At 40.6% G+C, this 23,829-nt stretch overlaps 1 protein-coding gene across 32 annotated transcripts in view; it reads left to right on the forward strand.

Annotated features, from left to right (window-relative positions):
- Window positions 1-23,829, forward strand: part of LOC105483079 (eukaryotic translation initiation factor 4 gamma 3) — a 369,254-nt gene that overhangs the window by 94,584 nt on the left and 250,841 nt on the right. For 30 of the 32 annotated variants that reach the window (XR_011625213.1, XM_071099229.1, XM_071099204.1 and 27 more), the window contains one exon: window positions 2,382-2,457. The exons of the other annotated variants lie outside the window; for them this stretch is intronic. Coding sequence is in view for 18 of the 30 variants with exons in the window: in XM_071099157.1 (XP_070955258.1) it covers window positions 2,382-2,457 (76 nt within the window). In the remaining 12 variants the exon portion in view is untranslated. The remainder of the gene's footprint in view (window positions 1-2,381; window positions 2,458-23,829) is intronic. 32 annotated transcript variants of the gene reach the window in all.

Below are 23,829 nucleotides of genomic sequence, written 5' to 3' on the forward strand. Positions count from 1 at the left end.
CATAGAGACAGGGTCTCTTGTGGGCTGGGCTGGAGCTGGTTTGTTTAAATTGGATTTTTTTAATTTTTGAAAAACATATTCGTGTGGTTCAGAAGTAATATTAAAAGACTGTAGCTATGGTCAGGTGTGGTGACTCGTGTCTGTAATCCTAGCACTTTGGGAGGCTGAGGTGGGCGGATTGCCTGAGCTCAGGAGTTCGAGACCAGCCTGGGCACCATGGCAAAGCCCCGTCTCTACTAAAAATACAAAAAATTAGCCAGCTGTGGTAGTGCATGCCTGTAGTCTCAGCTGCTTGGGAGACTGAGTCACAGGAGGCTGAGTCATGAGAATCGCTTGAACCTGGAACGCAGAGGTTGCAGTGAGCTGAGATTGTGCCACTGAACTCCAGCCTGGGTGACAGAGCTAGACTCTGTCTCAAAAAATAAAAAACTAAAAAAAGAAGACTATAGCTATTTCCAGAGTAACTGTATTTTAAAAAGTACATCTTTTGAGAAATTATGTTCGGCATCTTTGTGAAATAGTGTATAGTTTAGTAATTCTGCCATTATTTTATGTATTATAGAAGTTAACTTCCTTTTTTATTGTCAGAACTATGTAGAAATAAGAAGTAAAGAAAGCATAAATTGACATCGACATATTTGCCTAAATAATAAATAATATAGAAAAAGACCCTTTGCATTATTTTTTTATCTCCTGATACTAGTTGCTTATTTTACCTGTAAATCAGTATTTATTTGATGACATTGGTATCCTTGATCTTCCTTTCAATGAGGAAATGATAACCTGAGTCTTTCACTTTAAGAATATTGCTTATGCTGAACATTAGGGCAGTAGTTTTTCTTGTAGTGGAGTGGGGCAAGGTTTAGGAATGTTCAGCTGGGAATTATAAATGACTTTAGTATTTTGTTAGACTGAAAAACAATTTCTGTTTATTTTCACTTCTTGTTTTTACTTTGTGAAAATGCACCTTTTAAGGAGGTACTGACTATAAACAACTCCAGTGCCAGATATGATTGCCATTGATCAAGAGGGTTTATTTTGAAGAGAGTTCATCCTTCATGAAGTTTCATAAACATTTGTTCTTTAAAATGTATTGGAGCTCTCTTTTCTGCATAAGTGGGAAACATATCATTAATACATATCATGTAACCTCCTCATGGATTCTTGGACTTCTCTGATGAAATTTAGTCTCTGCAAGTGTATTTGCCTAGTTGGTATTTGTTGTAACATGTATGTAGTGAGTACTTTAATAATCAGAGTCTGTTGTGCTTCAGTAATCTTTAACCATCAAATTGTATTTATTTATGAAATTTGCCTTGTATTATTCTACTAGAAAAAGAAAGTGGAGAATTTGAAATTTTTTACATTTATATTTCTACTTAGAGTCTTAATTCAGTATTGCATACCATCTATATAATCTTACTAATAGTTTTGCTTGTATTTCCTAATGATATAAATTACAGCAATTTGAAATACAGAAATATCAAGTGGATGTACTACTGTATTTCAGTCATGGATTTAAAAAAATCAGCATTTTCTGGATTATTGTATGTGCATGTTACACTGCTCAATTATTGAATTAGAATTTTAAGTAGCACTATGAAAAGCTGTTTGGCCTGTATCTTGAGCTCAGAGAGAAAGAAACATCCAGTGATTTATGCTTGGAGATACAGAGTTCGGTGAGAACTGGTAATAAGCACGATGGCAGGCAGAATTAGGAAGGAAGTATGTGGTAGTGTACAAAGTTTTACGGGGGTCATTTCTTTGAATTCAAATTCTGTGGAAAATTTCTGGCAGTTCCTGTCTCATACTGATTTATTTAGGCTTTTTTTTTGGTAGAGAGGTGTGCTAATTGCAACTGGTTAAACTCCTGTGCTCAAGTGATCCTACCACCTCAGCCTCCCGAGTAGCTGAGACTACAGGTGCTGGCAGCCACACTCGGCTAATTTAGTAGAGACGAGGTCTTGCTGTGTTGCCCAGGCTTGTCTCGAACTCTTGCAAGGGGTTTAAGTAATTCTCTCAATTTGACCTCCAAAAGTGTTGGGATTATAGGCTTGAGCCACTGCACCCAGCCAGTTATTTTTAGTAGAAAATAAAGGTGGCAGAATCTCATCATGGGCCTCAAGTTTGGACACTTACTGTATAGTTGTGTTTGTTTTGAGATTCCATGGAATGTTTATCATGGGAAGGCTTTTGAAGAGATTGATATAGTCATTTTAGGACGTTTGAAGTATTTTATTTTTTAGTTTTGGTGGAGAAGTATATAACTTACTAATTGGGTGAAAGTGCTTAGGTCGTTGGTGGAAATTTGTGGTGGCAGTTGTCTCTTAACTATTAAGCATCCATTTTTGAATTCTCTTATCCTTAACTCGCTCTTCTAGAATTCCTAGAGGACCTGTGCAACAGCCTCTTGAGGATCGAATCTTCACTCCCACTGTCTCAGCAGTCTACAGCACGGTGAGTGTCTGCAGCTTGTCAAATTGTGTGTGTGCTTTTGTGTGTGAATCCTTGGTATTATAGGCAGTGTTTGATTGATACATGACAAATTTTCGGCAAAAAGTTCAATAAAATTCTGAATAGAATGAGATGTATGTAATAGGATAGGGTGAATAGGCTCTTTCCCCATCATCTTAATCTAAGAAATGGAGTGAAACAAATACTATGTTAAGATAGAGAGACTTGCCGGGTGCGGTGGCTCACGCCTGTAATCCCAGCACTTTGGGAGGCTGAGACGGGCGGATCACGAGGTCAGGAGATCGAGACCATCCTGGCTAACACGGTGAAACCCTGTCTCTACTAAAAATACAAAAAATTAGCCGGGCATGGTGGCGGGCGCCTGTAGTCCCAGCTACTCGGGAGGTGGAGCTTGCAGTGAGCCGAGATCGCGCCACTGCGCTCTGGCCTTATAATTATTATTATTATTATTATTTTTTTTTTTTGAGACGGAGTCTTGCTCTGTCCCCCAGGCTGGAGTGCAATGGCGCGATCTCCGCTCACTGCAAGCTCCGCCTCCCGGGATCCCGCCATTCTCCTGCCTCAGCCTCCTGAGTAGCTGGGACTACAGGCGCCCGCCACCGCGCCCGGCTAATTTTTTTGTATTTTTAGTAGAGACGGGGTTTCACCGTGTTAGCCAGGATGGTCTCGATCTCCTGACCTTGTGATCCGCCCACCTCGGCCTCCCAAAGTGCTGGGATTACAGGCGTGAGCCACCGCGCCTGGCTATTATTATTATTTTTTTTATTATTTTCGAGATGGAGTTTCACTGTGTCACCCAGGCTGGAGTGCAGTGGTATGATCTTGGCTTATTGCAACCTCCGCCTCCTGGGTTCAAGCGATTCTCCCTCCTCAGCCTCCCAGTAACTGGGACTACAGGCACGTGCCACCACACCGGGCTAATTCTTGTATTTTTAGTACAGGTGGGGTTTCACCATGGTGGCCAGGCTGGTCTCAAACTCCTGACCTCAGGTGATCTGCCCACCTTGGCCTCCTAACGTGCTGGGATTACAGGCAGCTTTGTATTCTTTTTGCACTCTGAGTTTTATTTTCTTTCTGGATTTTTTTTCTTAAAAATTTCACCAGTTTTATGTTTTCTAAACTTTAAATTTTTAAAATTTTACTTTTTATTCTCCTTGATTATGTATTTTCAAAATGCTGAACGTTTAGAAGAGTGAACACTTTTTTAAAAAATTTGAGATGGAGATTTGCTCTTGTTGCCCAGGCTGGAATGTAATGGTGCGATCTCGGCTCACTGCAACCTCTGCCTTCCCAGTTCAAGCGATTCATCTGCCTCAGCCTCCGAAGTAGCTGGGATTATAGGCATGCGCCACCACGCCTTGCTAATTTTGTACTTTTAGTAGAGACAGAGTTTCACCATGTTGGTTAGGCTGGTCTTGAACTCCTGACCTCAAGTGATCCACCGCCTCAGCCCCTCAAAGTGCTGGAATTATAGGTGTGAGCCACTGTGCCCGGCTGTGAACACCGTTTTTAACAGAAGGAAATTTAATTTTTTTTTCATTTTTAAGAGATCAGGTCTCACTCTGTCACCCAGGCTGGAGTGCAGTGGCATGATTATGGATTACTGCGCCTTGAACTCCTGGCCTCAAGTTATCCTCCTGCCTCAGCCTCCCAAGTAATTGGGACTACAGTCACATTGCTCTGTGCATGCTAATTAAAATAATTTTTTGGCTGGGCAAGATGGCTCACGCCTGTAATCCCAGCACTTTGGGAGGCCAAGGTGGGTGGATCACGAGGTCAGGAGAGCGAGACCATCTGGCTAACACAGTGAAACCCCGTCTCTACTAAAAATACAAAAAATTAGCTGGGCGTGGTGGCAGGCGCCTGTAGTCCCAGCTACTTCGGAGGCTGAGGCAGGAGAATGGCGTGAACCCAGCAGGCGGAGCTTGCAGTGAGCCGAGATTGCGCCACTGCACTCCAGCCTGGGCAACAGAGTGAGACTCCATCTCAAAAAAAAAAAAAAAATTATATTTTGGCAGAGGCAGGGTCTTACGATGTTGCTCAGGCTGGTCAGACTCCCAAACTCAAGCAGTCCGCCTGCCTCCACCTCCCAAAGTGCTGGGATTATAGACATGAGCCATTATGCCCAGCCCCTTTAATTTTTTATATTAGATGATTCAAATTCATAAATGAAGGGAAAATAATTATTTTGAGGATTCTTACTTGGTTGAGCAGGCTGGTTTCAGGTTCCTGGGCTCAAGTGATCCATCCACCTTGGCCTCCCAAAGTGCTGGGATTACAGGCGTGAGCCACCATGCCTAGCCATATGAAAGAAAATTTAAAAGTTAGAGGATGAAGGTAACAATATTAGAAGTAAGTTTTAGGTGTTTTACAGCGAGCCTAAGATAATTTAGGGGAATTAGGGAGTGAAACCTATCTTTTAAATATTTCGACTCAACATACCATTAGATAGAATGCCTTAAAAGGACTCACAGTCTACTGAGGGAGATAAGAAAATAAATAATTCTAATATAAAGTGATATGATAGAGAAGTGATTCATATGGTTTTGGGTTATGAATCACTTTTAGAATCTGAAAATAGTTTTAATGTTCTCTCTTTCAAGAGGAACATATATTCAGTGTTTACATATAATTTCAGAATTTCCCAGATGTCCATCAGGCCATTTCTTTTTTTTTTTTTTTTTTTTTTTTTTTGAGACGGAGTCTCGCTATGTCACCCAGGCTGGAGTGCAGTGGCCGGATCTCAGCTCACTGCAAGCTCCGCCTCCCGGGTTCACGCCATTCTCCTGCCTCAGCCTCCCGAGTAGCTGGGACTACAGGCGCCCGCCACCTCGCCCGGCTAGTTTTTTGTATTTTTTAGTAGAGACGGGGTTTCACAGTGTCAGCCAGGATGGTCTCGATCTCCTGACCTCGTGATCCGCCCGTCTCGGCCTCCCAAAGTGCTGGGATTACAGGCTTGAGCCACCGCGCCCGGCCCATTTCTTTTTTTTTGAGATGGAATCTCACTCTGTCGCCCAGGCTAGAGTGCAGGGGCTCGATCTCGGCTCACTACAGCCTCCGCCTCCTGGTTCAAGTGATTCTCCTGCCTCAGCCTTCCGAGTAGCTGGGATTACAGGTGCGCATCACCACACCTGGCTAATTTTTGTATTTTTAGTAAAGATGGGGTTTCACCATATTGGCCAGGCTGGTCTCAAACTCCTGACCTCCAATGATCCACCCACCTCGGCCTCCCAGTGTTCTGGGATTACAGGTGTGAGACCCTGCGCTCCACCTCATCAGGCCATTTCTAAGCTCCAGATTAAGAACCTTTGACTGGTGACAGGAACATGTTAATTGCATGCGAAAGGAAGAGGTGACTGCATTCAGAAAGTGACACTTAAAGCAGAAGATGCAAGACTTCTGTAGGTAGAGAAGGGAAGGCAAAGCCTTCTAGGAAGTGAAGATTCAGACGCGTGGTTAACGGAGTGGCCAGTAGTCAGTTCACTGTGACATAATATGAAGTGAAATAAAGAGTATGTAGGTTGGTTGGGGGGTGGGGGTTTAAGCTGACCTTTGTATATTTGCAAATTAACTAAGCATGGTGGCATTTACCTGTGGTCCCAGGTACTTTAGAGGCTGAGGCAAGGGGATCACTTGAGGCCAGGAGTTCAAGGCTGCAGTGAGCTTTGATCAAACCTCTATGCTCCAGCCTGGGTGACAGAGTGAGACCCTCAACAAAAAAAAGAGTATCATGTGCAGGTAATGGATAGGATGATAGTTTTTCTTGGTTTGTCTGAAACAAGGCTCAGTAACACCTATTGTAGATCAATTTATTATTTCTGCAGCCCTATTCACTCTTAGAATTGACCCAGTTTCTATTATAAATTATCTGGTCACCCTAATCATTAGGAATCTTCAATTCATTGAAAAATAACATTTTGAATAACACATTGAAAAATAACCTTTGGGCCCAGGGTGGTGGCTTACTCCTGTAATCCTGGGGGTTTGGGAGGCCAAGGCGAGTGGATCACAAGGTCAGGAGATCGAGACCATTCTGGCCAACATAGTGAAACCTCGTCTCTACTATTAATACAAAAATTAGCCGGGTGTGGTGGTGTGAACCTGTAGTCCCAGCTACTCGGGAGACGGAGGCAGGAGAATAGGTTAAATCTGGGAGGCAGAGGTTACAGTGAGCCAAGATCGTGCCACTGCACTGCAGCCTGGCGCCAGAGCGAGACTGTGTCTCAAAAGAAAAGAAAAGAAAAGAAAAATAACCTTTGGCTGATTGTGCTGTCTCCTACCTGTAATCCCAGCAGTAGGGGAGGCCAAGGCGGGAGGATTGCTTGAACCTAGTAGTTTGATACCAGCCTGTGCAACATAATGAGACCCCATCTCAACAAAAAAGAAAAAAAGCTAGCCAGTCATGGTGATGTGAGCCTGTAATTTTAGGTAGTTGGGAGACTGAGGCAGGAGAATCACTTGAGCCCAGGAGGTCGAGGCTGCAGTGCGATATCTGATTGTGCCTCTGCGTTCCAGTCTGGGCAGTAGAGCAAGACCCTGTGTCTTAAGAAAAAAAAGAAAACTTAAAATATTTTTTTTCTGGCACAACCTTCCTCTAGGTCTTAGTTTTTTATGGTTTTTAAAAAAAGTACTATGCAAAAGAACAGCATCATTGTCAGAATCCCTCTTAAAATACGATGTTTTCTAATTACCTAAGTGTACTTTCACCATTTAAATATTATTTTTAAACTAAGATAAGTGAAAGAAAATGAAAACTTGTAGTAATCCTGAGTGATTTATAGAGACAAATACTATAACAATTTTTGGGGTATAGTTTAGTTTGTCTTTCTTGTCTGTTTTGTAGGCCCTATGCTTTATCTTGTCACTTTATCTCATATCCGCTTTTCGTATGCCATTCCTTAGATAACAGTTCTTAAATAATAAGTGGTTATATATTGTTTATTATAGAATTTAATCACTCAGCATTGAATACTTAAGCTTAAGCTTTTACTGTGTGTCATGCAGTGGTCTAGGTGTTCAGGATATGGTAATGGAGCAACACAGACCCTCAGCCCTCATGGATATTACATCTTTATGGTATAAGAAGACAGCAAACAAATATATATATACAGTTTCCTATTGGGTTGTAATAAGTAGCTTGATGAGAATAAAGCAGGATACTGGTCATTCTACCTTAACTAATTATCTCAGGGAAAGTCTCTCTGAAAAGGTGGCAATTAAGCTGAAAGTAAAGATTTCTAGGGAAAAAAAGCATTTGTGGTAGAAGGAACAGCAGTGCAGACGCCCAGAGATAGTAGTGAGCTCAATGTAGTCTTAGAAATGGAAGAAAGCCAGTGTGGCTGGAATGGAGAGAGGTTGGATTTGAGACATCAGATTATGTGGACTGGTTTGGTTTGGCTCTGTGTCCTTACTCAAATCTCATGTGGAATTGTAATCCCCAACATGTCCGGAGGGACCTGGTGGGAGGTGATTGGATCATGGGGGCGGATTTTCCCCGTGCTGTTCTTGTGATAGTGAATGAGTTCTCCTGAGATCTGATGGTTTAAAGGTGCGGCGCTTCCCCCCTTGCTTTCTCTCTCTCTCTCCTGCCACCATGTAAGACATGCCTTGCTTCCTCTTCATTTTCCACCATTATTGTAAGTTTCTTGGGGCCTCCCCAGCCATGTGGAACTGTGAGTCAGTTAAACCTCTTTTTTTTTTCCTTTTTCTTTTTTCTTAATAAATTACTCAGTCTCAGGTAGTTCTCTGTAGCAGTGTGAGAATGGACTAATACATGGACATTACAGACCATAGTAAAGATTTTGGATTTTAATCTAGATATACTAGAAAGGCGTGGAGGATTCAGAGCAGTAGATGTGAATTTACTTTTAGAAGGTCAATGTGGCTGCTGTATGGAGAATAGACTGTGTGATGTGGACATGTGGTGGTGATTGAAGTGGGAGTAAGGAGAAGTAAAGTCAGTAGAATATGTTGATGTCTTGGATGTGGGATGTGAGAGAAAAGAGTAAAGGTGGTGTCATAGATCTTGGTTTGGACAACTCAGTAGTCCTGTTTGTGGAGATGAATACTGAATGAGGAACAAGTATTTTGTTGAAAAAACCTTAGTTATAAAACCTCATAAATGAGGACATATAATTCTGTACATTTATTACTTTGGAGAATAGATCATCAAAATCCTGTGAGCAACAGCACACTGCCTCTCATGTAGTTTACATGAAATATTTGAATCTAAGCTTTTGAATGTGTTTTTTGAGTTTGATCTAATTTGATTTTTACTATTTAAAACTACTGTCATATTTGTAGTCCTTTGATCAGTTTTAAAAAATCGAGACCAGGCATGGTGGCTCACACCTGTAATCCCAGCACTTTGGGAGGCTGAGGTGGGTGGATCACTTGAGCTCAGGAGTTTGAGACCAGTCTGGGCAACATGATGAAACCCCGTCTCTATTAGAAAAAAAAAAAAAAGTGTGTGTGTGGCTGAGTGTGGTGGCTGACACATGTAATCCTAGCACTTTGGCATGCCAAGGTGGGAGGACTGCTCGAGCCCGGGAACTTGAGACCAGCCTGGGAGACAGAATGAAACCATCATCTGCAAAAAAAAAAAAGAAAAAAAAATGTTTGTGTATATATTATATTTTATGCCTATTCTGGAAGAAAGGATTTTAGGGAGCTAGAAGTTACCTTAAAGTATGATAGTCTTTACTTTTTATTTATTTATTTATTTGACAGAGTCTCACTCTGTCGCCCAGGTCAGAGTGTACTGGCATAATTACAGCTCATCAAAGCCTTGAACTCCTGAGTTCAAATGAACCTCCCATCTCAGCTTCCTAAATAGCTGAGTAACTAGGATTGGAGGCACAAGCCACCGTACCCAGCTAATGTTTTATACTTTTTAACAGAAGCAGAGCCTTGCTGTGTTGCCCTGGCTGGTCTCAAACTCCTGGCTTCAATTGATCCTCTCGCCTCAGCCACTCAAGTGCTGGGATTATGGTGTGAGCTGCTTCATCCTGCTGGTTTCCCCTTTTTTGTTGTTGTTTTTTGTTTGTTTTTAGGTGGAACCTTACTCTGTCACCCAGGCTAGAGTGCAGTGATGCATTCTTGGTTCACTGAAACCTCCATCTCTGGGGTTCAAGTGATTCTCCTGCCTCATCCTCCTGAGTAGCTGGTACTGCAGGCATGTGCCACCACACCCGACAGATTTTTGTATTTTTTAGTAAAGAAGGAGTTTCGCCGTGTTGGCCGGGCTGGTCTTGAACTCCTGACGTCGAGTGATTCACCCGCCTTGGCCTCCCAATATGCTGGGATTATGTCATGAAGTAAAAGTTAACCCCCAGTTCACCTCCTACTGCCTTAGCATGTGGTGTCCATATGTCACTTTCATTGAATTGGTTAAATTCCTTGAAAGGCTTGAAAGACTCCTGGCCAGTCTCAAAATTACACAAAGATTGTACTTTTTTGTATCTGGTATGCAGGTTTTATACACTGATGTCCGCCATTTTACATAATAGGGATTTGCTGATAATCAAAGAAGCATTAAAAGTTGGACTTGGCCGGGCATGGTGGCTCACACCTGTCATCCCAGTACTTTGGGAGGCCAAGGTGGTGGGAGGATTGCTTGAGGTCAGGAGTTTGAGACCAGCCTGGGCAACATGGTGAGACCCTGTCTCTGTAGTTTTAAAAAATTAAGAAAAAAAAATTTGGGACTGTGCGTGGTTGGCTCACTCCTGTAGTCCCAGCACTTTGAGAGGCTGAGGTGGGTAGATCACTTGAGGTCAGGAGTTTGAGACCAGCTTGGCCAACATGGTGAAACCCTGCCTCTACTAAAAATACAAAAAATTAGCTGGGCATGGTGGTGTGAGCCGGTAGTCCCAGCTACTTGGGAGGCTGAGGTGTGAGAATTGCTTGAACGCGGGAGTCAGAGGTGGTGGTGAACTGAGATTGCACTACTGCACTCCAGCTTGGGTGATAGAGCAAGACTCTGTTTCCAAAAAAAAAAAAATTGGAGTCATCTTCTGGAATGTGTTCATGTTACATTTAGTCTAGTTATTTTGTATTTATTTTAACCTGCTTTATGCAAGTTTGCCCTGGGTACATTTATCAGGGATGAGAGGGAAGCTTATGTCATTATTCCTTATTAGCCATAACTGAGTGATTGATCATATGAACAAAAAAAGAATCAAGCACATATATATATGTATGTGTGTATGTATATGTATATGTGTGTATATATATGTATATATGTGTATATGTATATATATTTTGAGACAGAGTCTTGCTCTGTCGCCCAGGCTGGAGTGCAGTGGCGCCATCTCGGCTTACTGCAACTTCTGCCTCCCAGGTTCAAGTGATTCTCCTGCCTCAGCCTCCCGAGTAGCTGGGACTACAGGCACGCACCACCCATACCCAGCTAATTTTTTGTATTTTTAATACAGACGGGGTTTCACCATGTTAGCCAGGATGGTCTTGATCTCCTGACTTTGTGATCCACCCACCTCAGCCTCCCAAAGTGCTGGGATTACAGGCGTGAGCCACCACACCTGGCCCAAGCACATAGTTTTAAAAGGTCTAGTAAGAGCTACATATGTTAAATGGGGGAGGGAAAATGTCAAAACTACAGAAACATAGATTAATTTGAAATATTAATTAGTAACTTTCTTATATTGGCCTGCCTCTGCAGTATAAACTGTGGACTTTTACTGTGTTGTATAATTTTGTCATATATATTTTGCTTAGAGAAATTAGATTTTATGACTGTCAGGCTAGTATTTTTAATATAATTGCAGAGATGAATTTAGTAATAGAATAATGACATTTCTAAAAGAAGGAGACATTTATATTCTGTGCAATTGGAAGGGTTATCTTAATAACTGCTTATGAAAAATTCCTGACTGGGCATGGTGGCTCATGCCTGTAATCCCAGCATTTTGGGAGGCCAAGGCGGACAGATCACGAAGTTAGGAGCTTGAAATCAGCCTGACCAACATGGTGAAACCCTGTCTCTACTAAAAATACAAAAATTAGTCAGGCATGGTGGCTCACGCCTGTAATCCCAGCTACTCAGGAGACTGAGGCAGGAGAATCGCTTGAACCTGGGAGGCGGAGGTTGCAGTGAGCTGAGATGGCGCCATTGCACTGGAGCCTGGGCAACAGAGCAAGACTCTGTCCCTCGCCAAAAATAAATAAATAAATAAATAAATTTGTGTAAATTATTTAAAGTACTTCTTAATAAATGTTTTTATTTTTTTAATTTTTTTGAGACAGGGTCCTCCCTCTTGCACAGGCTGGAGTACGGTGGCGTAATTTTAGCTGACTATGGATAATTCCTCTTCAATACCATAAAATTTGTTTTCTTCTTTCTCTCGCTCTCTTTTTATTTTTTTTTTGGTTGAGACAGGGACTCTCTCTGTTGCCTAGGGTGGAGTGCAGTCGCACGATCATGGCTCACTGCAGCCTTAAACTCCTGGGCTCAAGCGATCCCTCCTCCCCTAGCTTTCCAAGTAGTTAGGACTACAGGCATGCATTACCATGCCTGACTAATTTTTCTTTTCTTTTTTTTTTTTTTTGAGACGGAGTCTTACTCTGTCACCGAGGCTGGAGTCCAGTGGTGGTACCATGTTGGCTCACTGCAACCTTCGTCTCCTGGGTTCAAGGAATTCTCCTGCCTCAGCCTCCCGAGTAGCTGGGATTACAGGCACCCACCACCATGCCTGGCTAGTTTTTATATTTTCAGTAGTGATGGGGTTTCACCATGTTGGCCAGGCTGGTCTCGAGCTCCTGATCTCAGGTGATCCACCCTCCTCGGCCTCCCAAAGTGCTGGGATTATAGGTGTGAGCCACCGCACCCGGCCCGTACCTGGCTAATTTTTAAAATTTTTGTAGAGATGAGATCTTGCTGTGTTGCCCAGGCTGGTCTTTAATGTCGGGGCTCAAGCAGTTCTCCCACCTCAGCCTTCTAAAGTGCTGGGATTACAGGCATGAGCCACCATGCCCAGCTATGCCATAAAATTTCATGATTTTTTTTTTTTCTTTTGAGATAGGGTCTTACTGTGTCATCCAGGCTGGAGTGCAGTAGCTCAGTCATGGCGCACTGTAGCCTCAACTTCTTAGGCTCAAGAGATCCTCTTGCCTCAGCCTCCCAAGTAGCCAGGACTACAGATGCACGTCATGGCTCCTGCTAATTAAAAAACATTTTTTTCTTTTCTGTAGAGACAGGGTCTCACTATGTTGCCCAGGCTGGTCTTGAACTCCTGACTCAAGCAGTGTTTCTGCCTCAGCCTTCTAAAGTGTTGGGATTATAGGTGTGAGCCACTGCTCCTGGCCTCATGATACATTTAGCCATTTTATACTTTAAAAAAATCTTGATTCTTTTACCCTAAAGCTTTGTTTAATTAGAGAACCATGCTTTTATTTCTTTTGCCAGGTCACTGTTGAGTATTTGCCAGGTCACTGTTGAGTAGGCTAGAATTTCAATGGAGATACCTCACCAGAGACAAAATTTAGCTTGGGTTGATCCATATTCTTTAGGCAGTGGTGTCCAGCCACGTGTAAATCTGTTTGATTGTCTTGTCATCTAGCACAGATGGCAAATACATCAGTTAAACTAAAGATTTATTTATAACTTTTTTTAGAAGAAGCATGTATTTATATCTCTGCTTTTAAAAATTGATACTTAGTAATTATTTGTGGGATACATGTGCTATTTTATTTATTTATTTGATACGGAGTCTCACTGCGTTGCCCAGGTTGGAGTGTAATGGCATGATCTCAGCTTACTGCAGCCTCCGCCTCCCAGGTTCAAGCTATTCTCCTGCCTCAGCCTCCATAGCTGGGACTATAGGTATGCGCCACCACACCTGGCGAATTTTTGTATTTTTAGTAGAGATGGAGTTTCATCATATTGGCCAGGCTGGTCTTGAACTCCTGACCTCAAGTGATCCACCTGCTTTGGCCTCCCAAAGTGTTGGGATTACAGGCATGAACACTGTGCCCAGCCACGTGTCATTTTGATGCATGCAAGTAATGTGTGGTGGTCAAATCAGGGTAATTAGGATATTCATCACCTCAAGTATTTTATCTTTTATGTTAGAAACATTTGAAATCTTCTAGCTATTTTGAAATATACAATAAACGAGTGTTAACTATAGTTGCCTTACTCTGCTAACACTAGAACTTATTCCTTTTATCTAACTGTATGTTTGTACTCATTAACCAACCAGTCTTCATATCTCATCACCCTTCCATGCTTCTCAGTCTCCGGTAACCATCATTCTACTCTGTACCTACATGAGATGAAGTTTTTGTAACTCCCACGTAGGAGTGAAGACATGGTATTTTTCTTTCTTGGCTTGGCTTATTTCACTTAACATCATTACCTCCTGTTCCATCTCTGTTGTTGCAGATGGATGTGGTTGACTGATATTTCATTGTGTATATGTGACACATTTTTATTATCCATTAATCTGTTGATGTATACTTACATTGATCCACATCTTGGCTATCGTGAATAGTGCTGCAGTAAACATGGGTGGCAGCTCTCTCTTTGCACTGAATTCATTGATAAATAAATGAATGCTATAAATTCTAAATGCTATAGAATTCACTTATAATTTTAATGCACTGATTTCCTTTCTTTCGGATATATACCCAGCAGTGGGATTGGCTGGATCATATGGTAGCTCTATTTTAGTTTTTTCATGAACCTTTATACTGTTCTCCATAGTGGCCATACTAACATATTCCCAGCAGCGGTGCGAGCATTCTCCTTTCTCTACTTTGTCGGCAGTGTCTTTTTTTTTTTTTTTTTTTGAGATGGAGTTTTCTCTGTTGTTGCCCTGGCTGGAGTGCAATGATGTGATCTCGGCTCACCACAACTTCTGCCTCCTGATTTCAAGTGATTCTCCTGCCTCAGCCTCCTGAGTAGCTGGGATTACAGGCATGTGCCACCACTGCCGGCTCATTTTGTGTTTTTCATAGAGATGGGGTTTCTCCATGTTGGTCAGGCTGGTCTCGAATTCCCGACCTCATGTGATCTGCCCACCTTGGCTTCCCAAAGTGCTGAGATTACAGGCGTGAGCCACCACGCCCGGCCCTTTTTTGTAGTATTTTTAATAATAGCCACTTTATTGGGAGGGAGATGATAGCTCATTGTGTTTCCCTGATGATCGGTGATATTGAGCACTTTTCATATACTTGTCAGCCATTTGTATGTCTTCTTTTGAGAAATGTCTGTTTAGATCATTTGCCCCTTTTTTTCTTCTAGGCAGGGCCTTGCTGTGTCGCCCAGGCTGGAGGACAGTGGTGCGATGCTCCTGCCTCAGCTTCCTGAGTAGTTGGGACTACAGGCATGCTGCCTCCACACCAGGCCAATTTATTTATTTTTGTAGCTATGGGGTCACACTGTATTGCCTAGGATGGTCTTGAATGCCTGGGATCAAGCAGTCCTCCTATCTTGACCTCCTAGAGTGTTGGGATTACAGATGTGAGCCACTGTGCCTGGCTCTGCCTGCCCATTTTTAAATTGGATTTTTTTTTCTTCTTTTCTTTTTGCTATTGAGTTGTGTTTCTTATATAGTTTAGCTATTAATCAGTTGTCAAATGGATAGTTTGCATGTATTTTCTCCCATTCTGTAGGTCGTCTCTTCACTCTGTTGACTGTTTCCTTAAATGTGTAGAAATTTTTTAATTGGATGTAATCCCATTTCTCTATTTTTGCTTTTGTTTTCTCTTCGTAGATTTTACCCAAAAGAAATAACTTTTTTCAGACCAATGTTCTGAAGCATTTCCCTGGTGTTGTCTTGTATTCGTTTCATGGTTTCAGATCTTAACATTTAAAAATTTAATCCATTTTGGTTTGATTTTGGTATATGGTTAGAGATAGGAGTCTAGTTTCATTTTTCTGCATGTAGATATCCAGTTTTCCCAGCACTGTTGGTTGAGGAGACTGTCCTTTCTCCTGTGTATATTCTTGGCACCTTTAAAAAGATGAATTGGCTGTAAATAAATGGATTTATTTCTTTATTCTCTGTTGTCTTCCATTGGTCTGTGTTTTTAGTCCAGTACCATGCTGTTTTGGTTACTGTAGCTGTGCAGTATAGTTTGAAGTTAGGTAGTATGATGTCTCTAGTTTTTTTCATTTTTTATTTTTATTTTTTGAGACGGAGTCTTGCTCTCTCTCCCAGGCTGGAGAGCAATGGCCAGATCTTGGCTTTTTTGCCTTTCTGCTCTTTTGCTTTTGCTTTTCTTTCTGCTTTTTTGATGTAGGTGTTTATTGCAATAAACTTTCCTCTTACTGCTGCTTTTGCTGTGTCCCATTTTGTTTTTCTACTGTCATTTATTTCAGGAAATTTTAAAAATTTCTTCTTAATTTCTTCATTGATCCATTGTTCCTTCAGGAGGATGTTGCTTAATTTCCATGTATTTGTACAGATCTATTTCCAAAGATCTTTTTGTTACTGATTTCTAGTTTCATTGTATATCGGTCAGAAAAGATACTTGGTATGATTTTATTTCTTTTAAATTTGCTGAGACTTGTTTTGTGGCCTAAGTGGTCTATTTTGGAGAATCCGTGTGCTGATGAAGAGAATATGCCTTCTGCAGCTGTTGGATGAAATGTTCTATAATGTCTGTTAGGTGTATTTCGTTTAAAATGCAGTTTAAATCCAACGTTTGGTTATTGATTTTCTTTCTAGATCATGTGTCCAATGCTGAGAGTGGGATATTTAAGTTGAATAATAGTTCAAGTCCCCAACTATTATTTTATTGTAGTCTATCTCACCCTTTAGATCAAATAGTACTCGCTATATATGTCTGGGTACTCTTTTGTTGCGTGCATATGTATTTATAATTGTTATATTTTCTTGCTGAATTGATCCATTTATCATCATATGGTGTACCTTTTCTGTCTTTTTTACAGTTTTTGACTTAAAACCTGTTTTATCTGATATAAGCATAGCTACTCCCGCTTACTTTTGGTTTGTGTTTGTGATGAATAACTTTTTTTATCTCTTCACTTTTAGTCTATGTGTGTCTTTTTTGTGTGTGTGTGACTTGGAGTCTCACTCTGTTGCCCAGGCTGAAGTACAATGGCACAATCTCGGCTCACTGCAACCTCCGCCTCCTGGGTTCCAGTGATTCTCCTGCCTCAACCTCCCAAGTAGCTGGGATTACCGTCACCCACCACCATACCTGGCTAATTTTTGGATTTTTAGTAGAGATGGAGTTTCACCATGTTGGCCAGCCTGGTCTCAAACTCCTGGCCTCAGGTGATCTGCCCACCTTGGCCTTCGAAAGTGCTAGGATTACAGACATGAGCCACCATGCCTGCCCTGTGTGTGTCTTTATGGGGAATTTTGTATAGGCAACATATAGTCATGTAATGTTTTTTAATCCAGCCAGTCTGTATTTTTTAATTGGGAAATTTAATTCATTTACATTCATGGTTATTATTGACAGATAAGTACTAATTCCTATCATTTTGTTAATTGTCTTCTTGTTGTTTTGTATATCCTTTGTTCCTTTTTTCCCTCTCCTTATTACTGTGGTTTGTTGGTTTTGGGTAGTGATAAGATTTTACTCTTTTTTCTTTCTTGTTTGTGTATCTGATCTATCAGTGAGTTTTATACTTTTCCATGTTTTCATGATTGTGATTATCATCTTTTCACTTATGGTAACCACCCCTGGTGAATACTTTACTTTTTGTAGAGGTGGGGTCTTGCAGTGTTTCCCAGACTGGTCTCAAACTCCTGGGCTCAAGCGCTCCTCTCACCTTGGCCTCTCCAAGTCCTGGGATTAAAGGCATGAGCCAGTGTACCTGGATTAGTTTTCTTTTTTAATGTAACATTTTTTAGGAAAATATTTTTCCAAGTTACTTCACAGCAGTTATAATCTTCCTAATTCTGTAGGAACATAATAATTAGGAATTTTTAAAGAACTTTCTTCTTAGCTGTTTAATCTTTTTTTCCTGTTTAATGCATTTGAATTATTTGGTATGGGAAAGTAATGAAATTTTCTTGATTGTTAAGACAAAAAGGATTTGGTTGTAAGAAGATTTATATATATAAATTATTATTATTAGTTTTTTCCAGTAGCATTTATGAGTGATAACTGACCATAGTTAGAAATCTAGATTTTTGTATTTGATAAATTTAAATAAAAGATGAAAACCATGTTTAGATATTTTCATAATGTTAGGCATTGTTATAATATTTAGCTTAGAATTTGCCAATCATTTGGAAATACCTAGGTCAGCTGTTCTCAACTGGAGGTGAGTTTACCCCCAGGTATATTTAGTTATGTGTGGAAATGTTTTTGACTGCCACAGCTGGTGAGGGTTGAGGAGATGGACAGAGGATGCTGCTGTCATTTAGTGGGTAGAGGCCAAGTAAGTATCTAAACATCCAAGTGCACATAACAATCTCATGATAAAGAATTATTCTGGCCCTAATGTCAGTAGTGTCACTGTTGAGAAACTTGAACCTAGATTTTCTCAAATGTTAGACAAAATTATTAAGATTAGTTAATATTACTAATATTTATTAATCTAGCCAGTATTTGTTCAATACTATCTATGTTACTATACTAGATGGTGGTAAAAAAAATATGAAAGTAAAAAATAATGGAAATTGTAGTAAGTGTTTAGAAATAGAGAAACAGTATTTAAAACTGATAATTCCTGTTAAGATATGAGAGAAGGTGGAAGGATCATTTGAACCTCAGAGTTCGAGGCTGCAGTGAGCCATTATCACACCACTGCACTCCAGCCTGGACAACAAAGTGAAAACCTGATTCCATTAAAAATTAAAAATATCTCTTCCAGGAATGTTGTCTACAGGCACTCAGAATGATCCAGCATATGACAATACCATTGTAGGCTTTCCTACAGTATAGCCTCTAACAAAACTAGGCTGTCATGAGCCCTTGGTAATAGAATTGTTGACCTTTATACCAAGAAGATTGGGAAAGAACTGAAATCTGCATGTGACGTGTGTCCAGGGAGACTTCGAGGGGTCCATGCTGTGAGGCTTACAGTTCTTAAGAGAAGATGGCATTTTAGGTGACATCTGAACCATGAAATGTATTCAGCTCTTCATGGATGAGGAGGAAGAGCATGAACCTTCCAAATAGATATTGCAGAGCTCCAAGGCTTTAAGGTGGGAGCCTCCTGATGATTGGAGGCTCAGAACCATGCTGTCTAGTAGAACATTTCCTTTTGAGCACTTGAAATGTGGGTAATGCAATTGAGGACCTGAATTTTAAGTTTTATTTAATTTTCATTAATTTAAATGTGAATAGCTGCATGTGGTTCCTACTAAATTTGAAAATGCCCTTCTAGAGGCCGACAGAATCTAGGTCATGTAATTTTATAAGGTTTTGATTAGGTATTTGGGTTTTATCTGATGTATAGAAGGAGCTATTGAAGAGTTTCTACTAAGGGAATGACATAATATTTAAATCATGAAAATACTCATTTATTACCAGATGAATTAGAGTTTATAGGTTACATGGGGAGCAGAATGTTAAGAGCAGCTAAGTGGCTCTGGAATCTGACCAAATGAATTCAGATCCTGGTGTTTCCACATAGCAGCTGTGTGTCTCATTGGGCAAGTTTCTTGCACCTCAGTTTCCTTCCTCATTAGTAAAATGGAGATAGTAGTGCTGATCTACGAAGGTCCTTATGAAGGTTAAATGGGACAAATCCATTTAAACCTCCTAGAGCTTGATACACAGTCATCACTCAGATATGTACTAGCAGCTGCTGCTACCATCAGTACTCTATTCTTACAACTAGGATGAAGAAACTATTCATACCATTTATTTGATACAAAATCTGAACAAGCTTAATGTGGTGTTAGATAAAACGCTTATGATTTTCATTTCAATAGTGTTGCTTTTTTATTTTTTAAAAATATTAAAAGCCGGGCATGGTGGCTCACGCCTGTAATTCTAGCACTTTGGGAGGCGGAGGCGGGCGGATCATGAGGTCGGGAGATCGAGACCATCCTGGCTAACACGGTGAAATCCCATCTCTACTAAAATACAAAAAATTAGCCAGGCGAGGTGGCAGGCACCTGTAGTCCCAGCTACAATGGAGGCTGAGGCAGGAGAATGGCGTGAACCCGGGAGGCGGAGCTTGCAGTGAACCGAGATGGCACCACTGCACTCCAGCCTGGGCGACAGTGAGACTCCGTTTCAAAAAAAAAAAAAAAAAAAAATTAAATGTTTTTTCTGTATAGACATGGGGTCTATGTTGCCTACACTGGCCTCAAACTCCTGGGCTCAAGCAATCCTTCTACCTCGGCCTCCCAAAGTGTTGGGATTACTGGCATGAGCCACTGCACCCAGCCAGTAGTGTTGCTTTTCAAACTTTAGTATTTATCATCAATACTTATTATATGTTTGTCATATTGGAATGTCCAACTTTATTACCTTAGAAAAGTAAACTCCTTTAATAAACTACTAGATATACATGATACAAAACTTAGGAAGTTAAGGGATAAAAGACTTGTGGTATAATTATCCATGTGTTAAATATATTTTCTCTTTTGACTTAACTGTTGCCATATTATTAGACCCATTGTTTTATTTTTAATAATTCCATACCAAATTGTTTGTAGAAATAATATAATTTTAATAGTGTTGCCCAGCTGTAGTTGTAGATTATTGTCACTTTATGTTTAAAAGCTATTTCTTTCTCTCTGTCTTTGACTTATTTGGGAAGTAGCTGTACGTGCTTTTCTTTTTCTTTTCCTCTTTTTTTTTTTTGAGGCGGAGCCTCGCTGTGTCACCTCGGCTGGAGTGCAGTGGCGCAATCTTGACTCCCTGTAACCTCTTCCTCCTGGGTTCAAGCGATTCTCCTGCCTCAGCCTCCTGAGTAGCTGGGATTACAGGCGTGCACCACCATGCCCGGCTAATTTTTGTATTTTCGGTAGAGACAGGGTGTCAACATGTTGGTCAGGCTGGTCTTGAACTCCTGACCTCATGATCCTCCTGCCTTGGCCTCCCAAAGTGCTGGGGTTACAGGCTTGAGCCACCATGCCTGGCCTTGTAAGTGCTTTTCAAATGCCAGTTTTGACAGATGGTAGTAGTGGATACAGTTTTTATCTGTGATGCCTTCTGTGGAGTGCCAGGACTGCACTAGAGGATTACATGGAGTAGATGTGTTTCTCTTTGTTTTTTTGGAGACAGGTTCTCACCCTGTTGTCCAGGCTGGAGCATGGTGGCACAATTATAGTTCACTGTAATTAACTTGGAACTCCTGGGCTCAAGCAATCTTCCTGCCTCAGCCTCCCAAGTAGCTGGGACTATAGGTGCATACGGTCATGCCCGGCTAATTTTGTTTTATTTCATTTTCTGTGGTGACAGGATCTCACTGTGTTGCCCAGGCTGGTCTAAAACTCCTGGCCTCAGACGATCCTCCTGCCTTAGCCTTCCAAGGTTCTGAGATTACAGACATGAGCCATGCCACCTGGCTATCATGTTTCTTATATTAGATGAATCATTTATTTTGGCTACTAAATCAAGCTAATGTGAATTTTTAATTTATTCTTTATATCTGATATGAATTGCATTAACCAATAGTGAAAATCAGTCATTTGCACTGAAGAACCTATTGTATGCAAGGTATGGTGGGTGGTAGTGGTTGTACCTACTCTCAAGATATGGAATGAAATAGAATAAAATGAAGTTACTAGACAGCAATAAATATCAATTAGTCCACTTTCAAGTTCTTTGGAAGTTTCTGTTTACACTTATAAAAATATTCAGTCTATTATCACTAGTTACTTAAGAATTATTATTGTGCTGTCAAGAATGTTTATGGAATATCAGTTTACCTTTGATATTCTAAAACTGCCCTCTCTCAAGTTTTTGGGTGGTTCCAATTTATATTAATTGCCATTTCTGAAACTTAGCAAAAAGAAGGTAGTTTTTTTGTTTGTTTGTTTGTTTGTTGTTGTTGTTGTTGTTTTTTGAGGCAGAGTCTCGCTCTCTTGCCCAGGCTGGAGTGCAGTGGCCGGATCTCAGCTCACTGCAAGCTCCACCTCCCGGGTTTACGCCATTCTCCTGCCTCAGCCTCCCAAGTAGCTGGGACTACAGGCGCCCACCACCTCGCCCGGCTAGTTTTTTGTATTTTTTAGTAGAGACGGAGTTTCATTGTGTTAGCCAGGATGGTCTCAATCTCCTGACCTCGTGATCCGCCCGTCTCGGCCTCCCAAAGTGCTGGGATTACAGGCTTGAGCCACCATGCCCGGCTGGTAGTTTGTTTTTTATTTTATGTTTGCACATACATGTTTGGCTCTTAAAATGTTAGTAGGTTATATAGTTCTTTTCATTAAGGGGTTTTAAAAAAATTAGTAGTTAAAAAGAAAGTAGTTACTACTTAATTTAGAACAAGAATGAAGCAGGTATGTTTATTGACTTGGAAAGATCTCTAATGTTTTGATAAGTGGAAAGGAAAATGTCATTGGATATTTATTATTATATTGTTGCAATTATTTTTATACATTTGTAAATGTATAGAAAGGTTTGTAATAATGTGCTTCAGAGTATTAATCATTTTGCCATAGGGAATGGAGTGGGATTTGAAGGGTGAAGTGGGCACTACTTTTTCTTTTTTTGAACAAAAATCATGTTTATACATTATTTTAGCAATTACAGAAAGTGAGCATCAAGCTCTTTTTTTTTCTCACAATCTTAGTTGCCACTGCCTGATACGCAAATTGGTAATAATTCTATCCTGATTCAATCACTAGATGCAAATGGTTTTCCACAGTGGCCTTAAAAATTTCCCAGATTATTGAAAAATCAGATTGTATTAGTTGTGACTTGCAGTTTTCCTTTGTGGTCTGAAATTTATTTTTCCAAAATTTTAATATAGGACAGTTAGCTGAGTTCAGGTCTTGCATTACTTTGAAAGATCATCTTTGACTGAATTCTATTATGATTTATAAGATACCCACGATTGAGTATATTTCGTTTCCCTATTCTTCCTGTGCTCTTTTACTTTAAAAAAAAAAAAAATCTCATTCTTACCCATGATTAACTCATCCTCTTTTCTTTCGACAAACTTCACAGTCAGCGTCATCAAATATTTGTGAAATCCAGATGCTGCTGCTGCACCCCCACCCTCCCCCGGTAAAAATTCCTACGAATTAGACTCAGTCTTTTTTCTGTTTTGCCTTTCTTTCTAAATAGAGAACAGCTTTTCCTGTTGTGACAGTCTAAAAAGTGTTTGAAGTTACTTTTCTGTGTTGTCCTAAGTGTAAAATAGCTGAAAGATCCTCTGGCCTCTTGGAGCTTGCTTTTCCAGGGGCCTAAACATTGGAGATGTTGCAGAACTTTTAAGAATATTGAGATAAACTTAATTTAGAAAACAAATATTGAATGAGAGCCATATGCAAGGTTTTGTGCCTGGTAATGTGAGAAAGCAGTGGTGGACACTATGATCCTTGTCTTTAAGAGTGCTCATTTTACACTGTTTTAAGTACATATGGGAATGTGAGGAAGAGACAATGATTATGTAAATGAGAACAAAAATATGTAAATAAGTAGTAACACTTACTGGTGTAGTTTTCCTGGATTCTCATTAAGCAAAAGTACTTGGAGGAGTGAAGCAGGGTTATAATAGAGAAAGATGGTATCTAGATGAACTCTTAAGAAGCCATGAAATGTAGATGGGCAGCAAATTTGGACTGCATCTTACAAGATACTGGAATGAGTGTACACACATCAGTTAAAGCCTTTGAGGTGGAGGATAAGGTTACAGCTACACAGTGTAATGAGCCATGAAATAGGTATGAAAATTGACCAAACCCAGGCAGAGGTGTTAACTGGTAAAAAACTTGATAGAATAGTTTATACAGGTTGAGCATCCCTAATCAAAACATTCAAAATCTGGTATGTGCTAAAACCTGAGACTTTTTGTGTACCAGCATTATTCTCAAAGGAAATGCTCAATGGAGCAGTTCAGATTTTGGATTTTCAGATTGGGGATGCTGAACTGGTAAATATAATGCAGGTGTTCCAAAATCTAAAATCTGAAACATTTCTGGTTCCAAATTTTTCAGATAGGGATACTCACCTGTAGAATATTTTCTTTATTACTATAAGTAACACTTACTTGTAGCAATTACTTTTCTAAGCATTTTAAGTATTTTTTTTTTTTGGGGGGGGGATGGAGTCTCGCTCTGTCGCCCAGGCTGGAGTGCAGTGGCGCGATCTCCACTCACTGCAAGCTCCGCCACCTCCTGGGTTCATGCCATCCTCCTGCCTCAGCTTCCCTAGAAGCTGGGACTACAGGCGCCCGCCACCATGCCCGGCTAATTTTTTTATGTTTTTAGTAGAGACGGGGTTTCACTG

Source organism: Macaca nemestrina, chromosome 1 (assembly GCF_043159975.1).
Source record: "Macaca nemestrina isolate mMacNem1 chromosome 1, mMacNem.hap1, whole genome shotgun sequence".
NCBI lineage: Eukaryota > Metazoa > Chordata > Mammalia > Primates > Cercopithecidae > Macaca > Macaca nemestrina.